Raw genomic sequence first — 16,860 nt, forward strand, 5'->3', positions numbered from 1 at the left:
TATTTTTACTTCACAAACAGGTGAAAATAATTCTATTTGTATATTTTTTGCAAAAATTACATGCTCATTTTCACCCAAATTTGGGATTATGGAGTTCAGCAAAAGGCATGCTTTCCACATTTTGCTTTGTGACATGAAGTACTGAAGAAGGCAAATACGGACATTTTCTCTCTTTGAAGATAAGTGAAACTTCCCATTATTGGAAAGCTCTGTTTCTGTGAATGACAAATTACACAATGAGACAGAAGGAAGATGCAAATCTTGGAGTTTTAAAAGCATCTAATATCTTCTCCAATTATATTCAGCTGTATTTATCTAGCATTCTGTCATGCTTCTGGATTAGTTATCAATAAATCTATAAATAGGATGCAAAATGCATGTGAGCTGTCTGTGTATGAAAAAAGAGCAGCCCAGCAATAAATTACAGCATAATATATAGTTTAAAATGTAGCAAAAGGAATGCCTTGACAAATCAATGCAACATATTTTGTCACTGAGGATGAAAGATTCATTATGCATCAGCCCTCAGAAAGCTGGATTTCCAAAGCATGGGTCATCTAGGACATATGATGTAATGAGAGAATATGAAAACATGCATAGAAAGACAAAAATAATCTTCTGAATAATAAAGCCATATTAAATTTTCAGGTAGAATGTAAGTCCTGTTCAAGAGAGGTCAGGAGTGCAATGCCAAAAAACAAAATAATGAAGCCTGATTTCTTATGGATTTGGAGATTCAAGACTGACCCTTTTTCTGAAACTGGGTCATGTGCACTGGCTTTCATTTGTGTTCTCTGGTACCTGCTAAGGTCTAAGCTCATCTTGCAGTACTTTGCTCAGCTGAGAAATTCTTTCCCCTACCCAGCCACCTATTTTGATGAAACTTGGGGAAATTCAGTGTTTCGGGGAACTCCAGGCATCTGCCAGAAATGACTGAAACTGGCACAAGATTTCAAAGCCGGTGGGACGAGAGGATGCAGACCCAGGCACAGGGCCAGGCACACAAACCCCGCAGGTCGCGTTAAGCCTGCAGTACAGCAAAGAGACCAAAAATAGGACCAACCAATGGGTTTTCCTGCTGACAGGAGCAAACTGCCATGGGACATTTAATTCCCTCTAATCCTGTAAATGACAGACGAGTTGTCACCTGCTGTGCATGCCGGGCCCAGCAGAGTGCGAAGGATCCCGTCCCTGTGGTGGGGGCCAGCAGTCTGCATCACGTTGTCCAGCAAACCACTGGGGACGGAGACGCTCCAAGAGAAGTCGGCACCAGACAGAGGCCATAGGCGTTGTCTCCGGCATGCTCAGGAGGAGATGTCTGAGCTTGGCAGGGTTGGAAGGGGCTCAATATGGGGGACTGGGCGGGTGGAGGGGAAGCCAGGGGCACTGGTGTCCCTTGGCTCCTGCAGCCTGAGAGGCTTAGCAAGAGCCTGGTGCCCAATGGCATTAGGGCCTTGTGACGGCAGCCAGGGCTATGAGGGACAAAGTGCTCCAGTCCCTTCCGCAACAAGAGGGACAAGCCTTACATTTCCTTAAATATCTATGAAAAAAGAGAGGATCTCTACGGATTTAGCGGCTTTGGTATATGTTTCAAGCGACCTCCAGCCTGCGGGGTACCACCTTTTCAGAGCTGCGGCCACCTGATGGGCCGCCCCGCGGCGAACGCCCACAGAGGGCGCTGCTGCACGACATGGCGGCGGCGCGGCGGAAGAGGCGGGGCGGCACTTCCCCAAGATGGCGGCGCCCGAGGGCGGCGTGGCTCGGGGGAAGATGAAGCGGCGGGCGGCCGCCCGCGCTCGCCGCGGCGGGAAGCTGGACAGGCTGCGGCAGTCGGTGCAGGAGTTCGTGCAGGCAGCTGGTGGCCAGCCGTCGTTGCTCCTGCTGAAAGACTCGGAGAGGCAGAACCGCAGGAGCCGCCGGGACGCGAGGAAGGAGAAGCGCAAGCTCAAGCGGAGTCGCCGCCGCCGCCTCCGACGCGGGGATCCGGTGGAGGCTGCCGCCGCCCCGGCCAAGCCAGCTCCTGCCAAGCCGGCTCCTGCCGCCCGCCTCAGAGCTCCGGCCTCGCCCGCCGCCGGGAAGCAGCGGCCGGGGCTGCCGCGGCAGCAGGAGGCGGCTCGGCCGGCCGTGCCCGCACCGACACCCCGCACGGCTCCCTCCGCCGCAGCAGCGGCTTCAGCGCGGAAGCGGGCTCTGCTGTACGCCAACGAGGAAGAGGAGAAGGAGATCCAGCGCCTGGAGAGGCGGCTGGGGCTTGGCAAGCGCCGCAGGAAGCAGGAGGAGGCCGCCGCGGAGCACCTGCCGCAGAGCTTCCTGCGGGACGGGCTGGGCTACGTGCTGGGCGCCCTGGGCTCCCGCGCCGGCCTCAGCGCGCTGTGCGAGAGCAGCGACGAGGAGGAGGCGCCGGGGCCGCGGGGGGACGGCGAGAGGCTGGAGGAGGAGTCGGAGGAGCCCGCAGACCTCTCCGAGGGGGACGATGTGGAAGGACAGTGGGAGAGCGAGAGCTCGTCCTCATCCCCCGAGGACGGCGGGGTGGCTGAGGCCAGCGAGCTCCCGGGCGAAGAGGAGGAGGAGGAGGAGCAGGTAGTGTTCGCCTCGGATAGTGCAAACCCGCTTCTTAAAGTACATGCCGCGAGCTGGGCGTACAGCGGACCCAGCCTGCGTTAGGTCTGCTCGCACGGGTGGAAGAGAGGAGGTCAGACGGGTCGTTTAGCCCGAACGGCACCAACCTAAACTGTTAGTATGTCTGCAGCTGATAAAAGCCAAGACCTGAGATGACAGATTTTAGTAACTTAAAAGAAAACTTCATGTAATGGGAAGGGAGGTTTTTTGCTGCCATCAAGTTGGTCGTGAGCAGTAACTTGTTTCATGCTTCTTTTCTGAGTCAGATTGTTCCTTTGGTGTTAGTTATTAGATGGTAAAATATATACTTAACTAAAAGTTTGGTATCTTTATCTGAAATAGAAATGTATATTTGTGTTCAAATATTTAAAAGCCTTGTCTCATTTAGTATCTTATTTTGTTGTTTTCCTGTTAAGAGTTGTGCTCACAGTGATACCAAGTATGTTCCTCCTCAAGTAAGGAAAGTTCAGGAGACACTGGATGATAAGAAAAGAGAAGAATTGGGAAGACTGAAGAAAATGGTGAATGGTCTCATTAACAGGTAATGTAATAAGGAAAGTCATGAATCTTTCTGGTTCGGTGTGACAGTGCTCATCACTCAAAGAAAAGTGGCAAGAATGTGACTTTTCTCTTCAAAAACTGGTTTTAAGTTGGCAATCATGTCTGCTATCCTTAATAATAATTATCTTTGTTGATATAAATTCTTCAAAGTTGGTCATTATAGAAGTTGAAAAATCTAGAAAATAAATTTAAGATTGGGCTGAATTCCACACAGCAGTTCCCTGCAAGTGCTAAGTATGATTCACTAAGTGTCAGTTGGAGTATGCTTATAAAAAAACCTCATGGTGTGAGTTATACTCCCCTCAAAAAAGCATGATTTTCTTTTTTTTAATTAAAATTAAATTAAATTTCTCCAACACTACAACTTAAGGAGGAGCAACAACACTTTCTAGCTTAAAGAACGGGAAAAGTAATTAACACTTCCACACATCTGTTTTTTACATGTAAATATTTTTTTTAAAAGAAGGCCACCTGAATTAATCATATATTGTATTTTTTTTAGTTTAATGAACACTGCAAAATAGAAAAGGTCTCTTCCAGTCATCTGTTCAATCTTCATTCTTAAGCCAAACTAGTTTCTCTAAAAAGAATAGGTTGCTTGTTGGATAAATTGGAAATTGTGAAACTGTGTAGAGAAGTAAAAGTGAACGTTGGATTTTGTTTTCCATAGGTTGAGTGAACCGAATTTGTCCTCTATTAGTGGACAGATGGAAGAACTGTACATGAGCAACAGCAGAAAGGACATGAATGAAACTCTAACAGATATTCTCATGAATGCTTGTGTTACTGCAGTTGCCATGCCTGCAAGATTGGTGATGGAGCATGTTCTTTTGGTCAGCATTCTGCATCATAATGTAGGAATTGAGGTAACTCTTGTGGCTGGGACTAATTTTGTTTAATAATATAGTTTGTAGAGTGTTTTCCTTGATATTTTGTTTGGATTGTCTTTTAATTTTTGATTGTGTCTCACTAAAAGGCATATCTAGCTGAATTTCATCAGTATTTGTAGCTTATTCTCTAGGTGTCCACAAGCGAAGGGGACCAAGTCTGTCAGTTTATCTGATTAATTTATTTTCTTCATGAGTTACCACTGGTCAGTTATAAAACCATCATTTTTTTCATCAAAATCTTTCTGCATCCATAAAATGGAATTTTTTAAGCTTCAAGTTTTCTCCTTTTTAGTTATGCTAATCTATTTCCCTTCTCTTGGGTGTGTGAGGGTATTGTTCTTGGACTCCTTTTACATCAAAAACTTCAAAAAGCATGGCAAACTTTTTGGAGGTTCTTTTTGTGTTTTAAGCCTGACGAATGACTGAGATAAATATCTCTTGCTTACTGTTAGAAGGAGCTGAAACTACTGATGTCAAAGGGAAGATTTTAGCTAATGTCAGTGAAACGTCTCTCAGGAAGCTGAAATGTTCCAGCACCATGTTCCCATCGAGTTACATTTTCTTTCTACATCTCAATGCAGAAGATACATTGATGCAAGTTCATCGACTTGTCATAGAGACCTGGATGCTGTCTCTGAAACCGTGTTAAATATCAGATGAATGCAATTACAGCAGCTTTCTCCATACAGCCTTGCCATTAAACTTTTTTTTGCTCCTCTTCGCTGCTTGAAAGGCAATTTTGTCTGCAAATATAACGTAATACTACAATGCTATTTTAAGAAGAGAAACACAATCTGTTTAGAAGTTGAAACTTTGCAAAATACCTAGTAATAGATTTTAGATATCAATATAATAATAGGCATTAGAAATAGATAGATGGTATCCAGACTGTCTTCTCTACTACTGACTGTTACACAGCATCTTTGAATCTGACTAGTATTTCAGTATATTATAAAGCCTTATTTTTTCTGTGAAATAAGAGTAGAATATGCATTGTGCGAAAGTGTGATAGCACAGCTGCGTTTAAGATGAGTTTGAGCAACGCGGAAGCTGAGATTCCAATAGCTACGTTTATACATTTGTGCTGTATGAGCATTGGATGGTTAAAACTAAGGTGGTCAAGGCTTGTAATGCCAGTCAGTGCTGCTGCTGGGACTTCTGGTTGTCGTAAAAACCATCAGCAAATATTAGCACCGTAATAATGGGGGGGAGTGTCTTGTTCAGCAGAAGTGTGTTCCTTACCTACCTACGTTTTGGTATGCTTATAATTCCAGTCTTTAGCATCAATTCTCTTTTCACAAATACAGAGATTCCAAAATTTCTTTTCTCAACTGTACCACTGACAAACGGCTAAGACTTATTCCCACTTCAAAATCAGCCTAGGCTCATGGTCAGCATCCGTGAAAACTCGGCGTATTGGAGATTGTTTTACAATATTATTTTTTACCCTCCTGTTAAGTGTTTTTTCTAGAATGCTCAACTGTTGTGATGCATTTGATTTTTGACATGCAGCTTTTACTGAATGAATGACTAGCAGTAACAGCATGCTAGCCTGAGAGCTGGGAAGATGCTAACAGATGTCCGTGAAAATTGTGTAAACAAATAAATTCCGATGTATGTATGTGTTAAGTTCATAACATTTGCTTTTCTTGGATCAGACTTTAAAAGGCAACTGGATGGCATTTATGAAGTGTAAATAACATGTATTTTAAGAAAATGTCACACTACTTTGATATTTGTGTATGTAAATGTAGAACATCCATATTGGCTGAGAGGACCAATGGTATTTCTTTAAAATTAATAGTGGCAGTGCCCCAAAAATGAATGTTTTACACATGTCTGTAAAATCTACTTATAGTTAACTGCTGGATTATTTTCTTTTTCCCATTAATGGAACCATTGCCAGGTCGGTGCTCACTTTTTGGAAGCTGTGGTGAAGAAATTTGATGAACTCTGCAAAAGTGATGCTGAAGGGAAAGAATGTGAAAATCTGCTTGCCCTTATTGCTCATTTGTATAACTTCCATGTGGTTCATTCCCTGCTGATCTTTGATATTCTGAAAAAGCTTGTTAGCACTTTCACTGAAAAAGAGATTGAGTTGATTCTGTTTCTTCTGAAAAACGTGGGCTTTTCCTTAAGAAAAGATGATGCATTGGCTTTGAAGGAGTTGATCACTGAAGCTCAGAGGAAAGCAAACACAGCAGACAAGAAACTCCAGGATCAGACTAGGGTATGTGTGTGTGTTTTAAGTATTTTCTGTGCTTAGTAGACTTCAATAAGCACTTGGATACACGTAGTAATTTACCAAAATGTTTTCTGCTACACTCTATTTAGAATCTAAGTTACCATTAGTATTCACTTGCTGCATTCAGTTATCTGCGTCCTCCTTGTCTTTCTCCCTTTGTGTTTGTATTCATGTAATCTAAATTTTGATGCGTACTGCCAGCTGAGCTGCTTATTCTCGCAGAATAGTAATTTCAGTGTATACTCTGTACTTTATCAAAGATACTCACAGCACATAATCCACAGAAATGTTTCCTTTCCCAATAGGTTCGCTTTATGCTAGAAACTATGTTGGCACTAAGGAATAATGACATGCGTAAGATTCCAGGTTATGATCCTGAACCGGTTGAAAAACTCCGCAAATTACAAAGAGCACTGGTGAGAACTTTATTGACATATGTAGTATAACTGCTCTTAAACTAGAAGTAGTTATTTGTGTTGTACGTAGGCGTGATGGGCTATAGTTTTTAATTTGTTTAACAGTCTGAATCTCTTATGGACAAAAATCACTTCTTAGATCGTTAAGTGTTGTCTACTGCATCCAAGTTTAGTCAGCAGTCAACCGGCCTTCTGCAGAGCAGTTTCAGAAAGGACATAATACTTAGCCAAAGGCTTTCCTTCAAAGTCCTATACATGAAAAAGAGATTGTGGGATATTCAATGATTGTGCAGAAGAAATGAGTCATTATGACAAGTTCTTTTTTCCATAGATTTTGGATGCAGGCACTCGCTCCTAACTTCATCAGGATTATTTTGGAAGTCTAACACTTTTGAAAACTTGGATGTTTTCTCTTTTTTTTTTTTGTCAGAGAGAAGGCAGTTTGTCTAGAACAATCCAGTATAAAATGCGTGAAAGTAATTGTCTCTTTGGATTGAGAACTAATTCATTTTCACAATACTTGAATCTGGTTTTAAAGTCCCTGTATCTCCACTGTGGAAATTACACTGCTTGTCTGCAACACCTAGAGCATCTCATTTTTCAGAAACTTGTAAGCACAGGATGTGCATGTCAGTGATAAGACACCAGGCAAAAATAAGCTGGGTATCCTAATTCTGTAGAATTTCCTCTCTGATTTTTACAGTCCCCTTAGTACGCTTCTGGCCTCTTTTGTTGAAAATTCTTGCTTTGTTCAAAGAGTTTAAGCTTTTTGTTTCTTAAATTGTACAAAACTTAAGGCAGTTTGTCATGTCATTTTATTTAATCACAAGTGTTCCAAAGAAAAACCATGACCAGATTGTAAGATGCTGCAACTGATTTTTCAATGTCAGCATCAAGTCTGAATTCTAATCAAGTTTTATGATGGGAAGTTGGCTACTTTTTAATTGATCATTTCTTTTTTAAAATAAAAAATCAAGAGCTTCTAAATGTACATTTAAGAATTAAGAATTTGTAAATTTGGGAAATTTGTAAATTCTTTTCAGGTTGCTGACTTGAAACTAAAGGTTGCAGGAGGGAAACATGAAGACCTTTATGGAGATTAAGTTACTTGTTTTAAAGTAATTTTAAATAATTAAAGTATTTGGTGTTATCTTTTTTTAAAAAAAGAAAACTTCAAATAAAAGCTTTTGAGGTTTTTTTGTATTTTATTATTCAAGGTTCACAGCAGTAGTTCTGGAAAAGAAACTCAGCTCCGTGTCTCCCTGGAATCTCTTCTCAGTGCTGATCAGGTTGGTCGCTGGTGGATCGTAGGATCATCCTGGAGTGGAGCACCAATGATCAATGATACGAACAGCAAAACTCAGCAAAAACTGCGTATAGGAAAGGTAAATCCAAACAGTGCTAGTTATATGTCCAAGTGCTTGTGATCTTCTGAATATTCATCATACAGGTGAATAAGTTCATTTCAGAGCCTAGTAAAAAAACCTTCGTGGACTCTTGTAAGACTAAGCTTTTGGACTGTAAATTCTGCTCTTGTGTTTTTCAAAATGTTGTACTCATGCACTTCATAAGAGCTGTTACTAAAAGTATTATGGTATAGCTTGTTTTTCATTATCCTGTGGAGTTGCAAAAGTAACTTGTTGTGCAAGTGGAAGAAGAAAGTTGACCTAAAGTGGATTTGCTAGTATGAATTCTGACAGGCAGTGTTGTTTGTGGGTGACATATATCTGAGCTGATTCTAAAAGTAGTGTAGAGAGATGGTCATGGTGACTTGCATTAGAGAAGCATGTCTTAAAAATAATTGAGACAATTAAAATGTATTCCCCTAGTTGAAAAAGCTCCTTATGATGCCTGTTCCTCTGGACAAAAGCTCAGGACCTTTGGGTTGATGCTTCATAGTTTACTGGAGATCTTCATTAATGGTCATCCTAGAGACTGCACAGAAATAGCTTTCTTAAAGCAAGCATAAATAAAATAGCATTTATTTTTTTTAAGGTGAATTCAAAGATAATGGAGCTTGCTCGTAAGCAGAGAATGAACACTGATATCAGAAGAAGTATTTTTTGTGTCTTGATGACAAGTGAAGACTTCATGGATGCCTTTGAAAAGCTTCTCAAGTAAGTACAGGCTAGCACAGAGAACAGCCCAGAACTAAAAGTAGCATTAGCTGGACTGGAAAAAATAACATTGCTGGTCTGGGCTTAAGAGCATTTAATTGATAATACAATTAAAGAAGTGCATAGCTAGGGATCCACCTAGAGTAAAAGGGTAGGCAAGGCACCAAAACACTGATGTAAGGAATAGTAGGGGCAGGAAGAACAGACTGGCAGTCAGAGGAAAGTAGTAGCCTCTGTTATTGTCACTCATGTCTGTAACTGTGGTTTGCTGCATCTTTTGATTTAAGAAGCCTGTATCTTTTTGCATTGAAGATGTACATCCCAGTCTAGCAGATGGAAGTCTGTTGCAGGCTTGCTTCCTTACAGAGGCACACCAGAAGCCCCTTCAGAACATCTCTTGGTTTTGTTGCTGGGTTTCTATACTACTGCTGCTTCCTTTACTTCTTGCCACCTTGCTAAGCCATCTTGTAGGTCTCTGTCTGTACTTGCATGACCTGGAAGCAGAGGTGCTAAAACACTATGCTCTTGCAGAATTTATTAGCTTTGGATTTGCTCCAGGGTCACATTTCATGTTAAGACCAGTTTCCTTACCGCTTGGCAAACAGCTTTTTAGAAGAAGATGTGATCAGGGAAAAGCTCAAACTAAGCTATTCTTTGTGTTTGTCAGAATATTAATTGTACGTCTATAGTAACTGGGAGGGGAGAGATTAGGTCTGAACTTTTCTATTGCTGCCTTGTAATTCAAAGGAATTGTCTTACCAGGATGGCATGCAATTATTTAATTTGCTAACCAAACCAAAACAGACTTTGTAATAAAGTCAACTAATATTTGATTAAATGCCACTTCTGCAAAACACAGCTTGGATTTAAGACTGTGATGGAGTCATTCCAATATCTTAATATGGCCTGTTCAATTAGAAGAAATTAGCTGCTGCTGCTGCAGTTCTTGCCAAGACCTGGTAGTTCAATTTGCAAATTGATCCTTGACTCTCATCTGTGCTTTTTAAACTAGCACACAAATCTGTGTACATATGGGCTTGGCAAAAACTCTGTCTGCAGATTGCCTGGTGCGTGTTGATACTGATTTTTATGCAGCAAACTTAAAGAAAGAGGAATTCTCAAATCTGCCCACATCTAGCAGAGTGTAATGGAAAGTACACAGAATTTTCAGTGAAGGAATTAACTTTAATGTGAAGATGCGTTCCAAAGTGTATGTGGAGAATTTATATTCATATGTTTGATGTCAGTCTCATGAGGAAGAGTCTGGGAAATACATAAAGAAATATTTTAACTGCTCTTGTTGATTCATCTGCGGCTAGGTCTCTGGCAGAGCTGAGGTGTGGTTAAATGGTAATTTAAACCATTTTAAATCCATGCTGCTGTAGTTCTGCTTGTCTTTCTCCTCTTTACATCAAAAGTAAGTACTTTGAAGCCAGAACAGCCCCCTGAAGTGGCTCAGCTTGCGATTGCAGAAGTGTCAATGTAAAGGGAGGACTGGGAACATTACTGGAGACAAAGAGAGGAGAGTGAGGCTTCATCTATTTCGTTAGCTGAAAGGCTGCACCTCCTTCACAAACCGCAGTTTCGCACATGAGGGGGAATGAATGCTTCCAAGTTTGATGAAGAGGCAATTTTTTAAGCTATTTCATAGAGATGAAGAACTTGAGAAACTTTGCAACTCTCAAAAATTGAAACTTGTAGAAGTCTTAGGTATCCTGTTGTAGTGTGATGTGTAATTCAGGATAACGAGTACGTGACTGTATCTTTGCTAAAACAATCTGAACAGACTTTTAAAAGGTGGGTTTCAGTATTGCTATTTTGATCTAAAGGCAGTGATAGTCTTGGGCTTCAGCTGATCATAACTAACTTAGAGGCAGGCTACTGCTGGTGATAACTAACCTGCTTCAGAGGCAGTTATCCTGTATACGGGGGAAATTCTTAAAGCGATCAAGACATACAAATCCATGGGAATATTATAACTCATGAATGATTTAATAGGTGAGGTGGTTGCCTATTCTTCAAGATTATCAGGCTTATGAAATCTGTACAGGTTTATGGTGAAGCTCAGCAGTGAAAGATAATCATGACTCTTAAATTTAGATGTTTAGGAATGCTGGGTCTGAAATGAGAAAATGCTGCTAGGTCTGTGAGGAAGTGAAGGTAAGAACAAAATTGAACATCAAAGTGCTGATTTACATGGTTACAACCATCTGGCAACATGAATATTTCCTAAATAAGTAAGTCATGATAGAAGTAGTGATGAACAGGGGAAAGGAGAGCGTGCCAAATTAGTGGTTGCAACGTAACTTCATAAGCCATATATTAAATGCATGTCCAGTGACTGAAAAGCTGTGTATTTTTAAAAAGAAAAAAAAAAACACACAAAAAAACCCCAAACAATACTGTTGTTGCTCTGTAATAAAATCAGATAGAACTCAACCGATGGGAGAGCAAACGAATTCTTATCACAGACACAGCACTTGCAGTGCTGGTCTCCTTAGGAGAAGCAGACTTCGAAGTTTTCACTGCTTACTAGCAATCAGCCTAGAAATCATCCCAGATTTTCATACCGTAAAACTTTAAATTCTGGGGGGTTTGGCTGAAAGACAGTATTTTGTCTGTTAATCTGGTGTGTGTCTGTGATCCAATGCAATGGCAGATGCCTGGAGGTGTGTACAAACGAGGGCTATTAGATTCAAGCAAAGACAAACTGCTCTACAGACTGTAGAGCAAGTTCCAGTGGAGTAAAACTTAGACACTTGAGCATACTAATGCCATACAGAACTTGAGCTTGAAGCAATGAAAATAATTTTGTTTGACATTTTTCAGATTATAATACAAAGCATTTTTCATTTTAATTGGTTTTAATGCTGCCAAGCATTTGACAGCCCTGGAAGCTAAATCATATTATTCACAGAACAGGTGAATTGTGAGTTAGTTACCATTCCTGGCCAAAATGTCTCAGCCCTCTTTTAGACTGGTCAGCTGTTCAAGTGAGAAGGCTGTACAGTCCTTGGCCCTTACGCTGAGACAGGCAACATAAGTACTCATTGATACTGTTTTCTTCAGGATTATTTTTTTTTTAATAAGGTGGTTTGAAATCAGTGACTGTATCCTCTTAAGCTACTATCAAACAATAACGAATTTCAAGTATTATGTAGCCTGGAGATTAAAAGTTTCAGATCATCATGTAGGAAAAACATCTTAAAATATCCTCTTATCTATAGTAAGTAGCACAGAAGTGAAAGGCCCTGGGCCTATTTCTCTGGATAGGCTTATACTGATCCAACAGCTGTTTTTCCTCTTATGGCTGTACGTACAAGCATGAGAGAACCACCACAGGGTCCTGCAGTTCTTATTTCACTGTTTAACCTTTGTATCGGTACACCATGCAGCAGCACTTGCTGCAGTACTACTGCTGCTTTCAAAGGCACAAGACTCCATGATGACAGGGCACTCTCCTCACTTCTTCTCCATGGAGAGCTACAAACATGGAGTGGGCTACCTTTCCTTCCTCGGGGGTAATTATACTTGTATCATTCCATCTCTGTCTGTTGAGGTCTTGCTTTTGCAGCCACTCCTTTAACACCAATAATACTGTAGCATTTCCATATTGCCATACCGGGATACTGATACAGCCCACAGTCTCAAGGGTTTGAGTCCATTCAGTGTTTTAAAGACTTCATAAGAACTTTCTAATGCGTAAAATTTAATGTGGTGTTTGGGGTTTGTTGGTTTTTTAAGTATTACTCTCAGACATTGACTGTAGCTCTTACTTTGCAGCAGTAATTTTTTCCTTACTAAACAATTCTCATTATCTTGCTAAATTTTAGGCTTGGACTGAAAGATCAGCAGGAGAGAGAAATCGTTCATGTTATGCTTTACTGCTGCTTACAGGAGAAGACGTATAACCCCTTCTACGCGTTTTTGGCTAGCAAGTTCTGTGAATATGAGAGACGATTTCAGGTGAAGAAAGATCTGGTTCTACTTGATTTCAGTGTCATTATTGTGGTTAGGAAGACAGTTATTAAATACCTGAGAAGGGATGTGTGCCTGTTAAGATCTTGATCCTGAGGAACAATTCTACTGATATAACTATGCATTCAGTAAGATATACTTATGGTCAGATCTGAATAGGAAATGAAAGCAAACCTTCTGCAGTAGTTATTTTACTCATTTGAAAAGAATTGAGCAGTCTGATCAATTAACTGTTAATTAACAGAGGACTCAAAGAATAGAAGGTCAAAAGGTTTTATTATGTTGTTACTCATTTAAACAGTCACTTGATTTGTAGGGTTATTTTTTTTCCTTTGACACCTAGATGACATTTCAGTTTAGTATTTGGGACAAAATCAGAGACTTAGAAAACCTGTCAGCTGCTGCCATCTCCAACTTGATTTCACTGTTGGTTCACTTAATAAGGACAAAATCATTGCCGCTTTCAGTTCTCAAGGTTGGTGTGTGTTGTTTTTTTTTCAAAATATTTCTGTATTTTCCCTGCATTTACTAGTTCTGTGGAAAATGTGTATTCTCTGTTTACCTAGCTGGTACTTTAGTTGTCTGTGGTTGTAAGCTAAGACAAATCTTGTTCTAAAATCACCAAATTAATCCCATTGATTATGGTAATGTTATCATTTGGGGAAAAGGGAACCTATGGTGACCCAGGCATACAGAAAGTGAACAATTCTGTATCTAGAGCAGTTCTAAGATTACTTTCTTTAGAGAATCCAGAGTCGGAACTGAGGCCCCTTCATTAACAAGCTGTGTCATTGGATCTGTGCTATGCTTTTTAGCTGATGTTGATTTTTATTAGACTAGAAAGAAAGAAGTCTACTGAGCACTTGGATTTCAAGAGTCCATAGAATTTTATTAGAAGAATAATGGGAATGTTTTAAACAGGCAATTATATGGATTGTCCTAGGTACTTCTGAAGTCTTTATCTAATTGAGAAATTGTATCTAGTATTCTGGTAGACAGGTTGTTCCTTCTCTGCATCCCAATTGATTGGCTTTCGAAGGCAGCTTTCTCAGCTAATTCTTCTGTGCCAAACTTAAGACTCAGTATATATAGGAGGCCAGTTAGTGTGCTAAAAGCTGTTCATTTAGAAGAGAATTCAGCTGTTTGTAATACCTGAATTAATCTAATTCTACCTCTCCTTCTCTTTCCACTAGATAATTGAATTCAGCGAACTAGATAAACCCAAAGTCCGTTTCTTGCGACAAGTGTTAAGCATGCTGTTGATCAAAACAGATGCTGAAGAACTTACTGACATTTTTGTGAGGTAAGTGATCAGGGAGATCTTCCGGGAACCCTTGGTGAGTAGTAATTAAGAAGATAAGAAGTTTGCTTATTTTGTTTGGAATTACACAGTGCCTTTTCCAAAGATCAACCATCCACCCCTTAAAAAGTAATCTCTTCTAGGTGAGTGGGGGGAAGCGTATCATTTGTGCTTTAGTACAGGCTCTCATGTAGATAAAACTGTGAGAAGAGTTATACAAAATAAGGCTTTCAGATATTCAGTGTATTGTTCTCATCATAGGATTTTCATGAGCAGAACTCTGTAATTACCTGCTTTTCTTACTGCTTTACCATCTGTGTGCAGTGGGATTCACTCTCCCAGCAGTCTTTGCTAGGAGGTATCTTTTGTGTAAGAAGGAAAAATAAAGAAATACTATTGAGGGAAACGTTTGGGGGATTTTTTGTTTGTTTTTTTAAATCCACATTGTCTGGAGAATCTTATTTTTGTGTATGGGACAGAGTTGCCTGGTGAGGCTGGGAAACCTCCATCCTTGGAGATGTTTAGACTTGAGGAGATAAGACTCTGAGCAACCTGACCACACCTGGATGTTGGTCCGGCTTTAAAAAGGAGGTCAGACAAGATGACCTGCTGACATCCTTTCTGAGTTAAATTATTCTGCGGTTCTATGATTTTGTTGTATTAAACTTGCAATGTCACATAAAGTTAGAAAAAAATTAGGTGATGAACTGTTTACACTGCAACACAAGGAAGCTCAAACGTGGTATTTGCCTCATTTGTTGCTGTAATGTAGTTGTTTACATAATGCAAGTTATAAGGCGCCGATATTCCATGTTATTGTTGAGGATCAATTGTATGTTGAGTGTGTTTGGGCTGTTTGCCAAACCAATGTAGACTTGCTGGTAATTTGAAAGCCTCTTCAGAAAAGCTCCTTTATAGGTTGGATTTTTTTCTACGTCTCTGTTTGAAGAAGATAAAGAAAAACATTAAGAAACTTCTGAAACCGTAGAAGACTAAATACTGTTTCTGATTTGTATCTTTACAGGGTATCTGGTAACCCTAAACTGGGAATGCTGCGGGAAAGCTTGAAACTCTTCCTTACCCACTTCTTACTGAAAAATGTACAAGCCAAAAAAAGTGCTGAAGAAGCTAGCTTATTAAAAGAAAGAGTTGAGTTAGCAACCAAGGCTTTGCAAGCAAAAGAAATCAAACTGAAGCTATAGTTCTGTTTTTCTAATAAAGCATATGGAAAAACTAGGTCTGCATGAAGATGCAGAGCTTTGTCAGTCCTTGAGAACCAAATAATTGAGAATGAGAAGATCCATGTTACTTTAAAGGATCCGTTTTTGGTAACATGTTACCATATAAACAGTTTTGATGTAAACAATTTGCTCTACACGCTAGTTAGAGGTTTAATTGAAGGTGATATAGGGCCTTTCTGAAGAAAGGGAAAATATTTTTGTCATATCCTTTTTTTAATACAGACGATTCGTGTTGATGGTTAGTATCTGCAGAAGATGTTGAATTTCTCTTTTATGATACTCCCAGTCAGCAGTAGCCTTCTGCATTGCATATGCTAACCTTTCATTTAAATTAATTGCAGAATACTGACCACTCAGTTAAAAAAGCAGCCTTAACCAAAGGCTTTTAATCACTAATCATTGTACTTGCCTGAAGAAACAGGCCACTAGGTGGCATAGGAACTGGTGAGTCAGTTTTGGAAGAAATCAGCTTTTTTCTTAAAGTGTAGAAGTTGTCCGCTAATTCTGTGAATTGTTTACCTGACTGTGGGTCAGGAAAAGATCTTCAGTTGGATTCAAAGCTGTAGTAAAACAACTTGAAGATCTGACTTTACCCAATTTTATTGGGTTTAGGGATCACAGCATAGTGTTATTGCTCTTTTAGCTGTTTTTTCACAGCTTTAAAATTGGACTTGTCTAGTCACTTGTTTTAGTCGATTTTTCTAGGCATAAAGAGTAATATCAGTATGAGTCTTTTGATATAAGAATACCTTCCTTAAGATTTTGCCTGCATTTTCCATTCAGATGTTTTAAAAAAACGTGTATTCTTTCTGTAACACTCAGTGTTAATGGTTTGTTTCTTTTGTCTCCTCTACCACTATGCATTAAACTGAGATTTTTTTTTTTTTAAAGGCTTTACTGTTTGTATTAGCATTACTTTAGCTGATTTGCCAGGAAGGGAACGATCTTAAATTGGGGAGAGAAGCACTTTCTCATCTGCAACATGCGCTGCATCTACGTAACCTACCTGTGCCAGAGCTGACAGCCCTAATTCTGTGACCAAGCTTGCCCTCTGGTGTTCCGTAGTCCACTCGTGATGCCTCCTAATTGCATTTGATACCAGTTGATCTATTCTGCTGCTTTGGAGTTGTCCCTGTTAGGAAAACTTGCTCCCAGCAGGCATCCTCCAGAAAATTTTTAGTTCTGCAGCAAGAAAGGTGGATGAGAATTTTTAATTTTTTTTTTCTTAATAAAAGAGTTGAATGTAGAATACTCTGCTTGCTCAGTTGTATGAGTAATGTTTTCAGGTGGAGGAGTGGTTCCCCCAGCAGCCAGGGAGCTCTTTTTCTCACCATTCCTCTCTTGGAGAGGGCAAATTGTAGGGAACAAGGTGTCCTGGGACCAGAGAGACACAGTTTCAAAACCCCCGGTTACACTAGCACCATAACAACTAACGCAGGAGAGATTACTATCAAAAGAACAAGATGCTTTTTTCAGCCTGTTTCATACCATTG

The 16,860-nt window shown here is 40.1% G+C and overlaps 1 protein-coding gene across 2 annotated transcripts; it reads left to right on the forward strand.

Moving 5' to 3' along the window:
- Positions 1-1,734: 1,734 nt before the first annotated feature.
- Positions 1,735-16,248, forward strand: NOM1 (nucleolar protein with MIF4G domain 1). 2 transcript variants are annotated; one of them, XM_086614725.1, is made up of 11 exons: positions 1,735-2,583; positions 3,036-3,160; positions 3,851-4,046; positions 5,977-6,300; positions 6,621-6,731; positions 7,949-8,116; positions 8,727-8,848; positions 12,682-12,814; positions 13,170-13,301; positions 14,020-14,129; positions 15,151-16,248. In XM_086614725.1, the coding sequence occupies exons 1-11, from the start codon at positions 1,735-1,737 to the stop codon at positions 15,326-15,328; spliced, it is 2,448 nt and encodes an 815-aa protein (XP_086470851.1). In that variant the 3' UTR covers positions 15,329-16,248. The 2 variants fall into 2 exon arrangements, with proteins under 2 accessions (XP_086470851.1, XP_086470852.1); XM_086614726.1 differs by having other exon boundaries at positions 1,735-2,580.
- Positions 16,249-16,860: the final 612 nt, after the last annotated feature.

Source organism: Tauraco erythrolophus, chromosome 7 (assembly GCF_009769465.1).
Source record: "Tauraco erythrolophus isolate bTauEry1 chromosome 7, bTauEry1.pri, whole genome shotgun sequence".
In the NCBI taxonomy this organism is placed as follows: Eukaryota; Metazoa; Chordata; class Aves; order Musophagiformes; family Musophagidae; genus Tauraco; species Tauraco erythrolophus.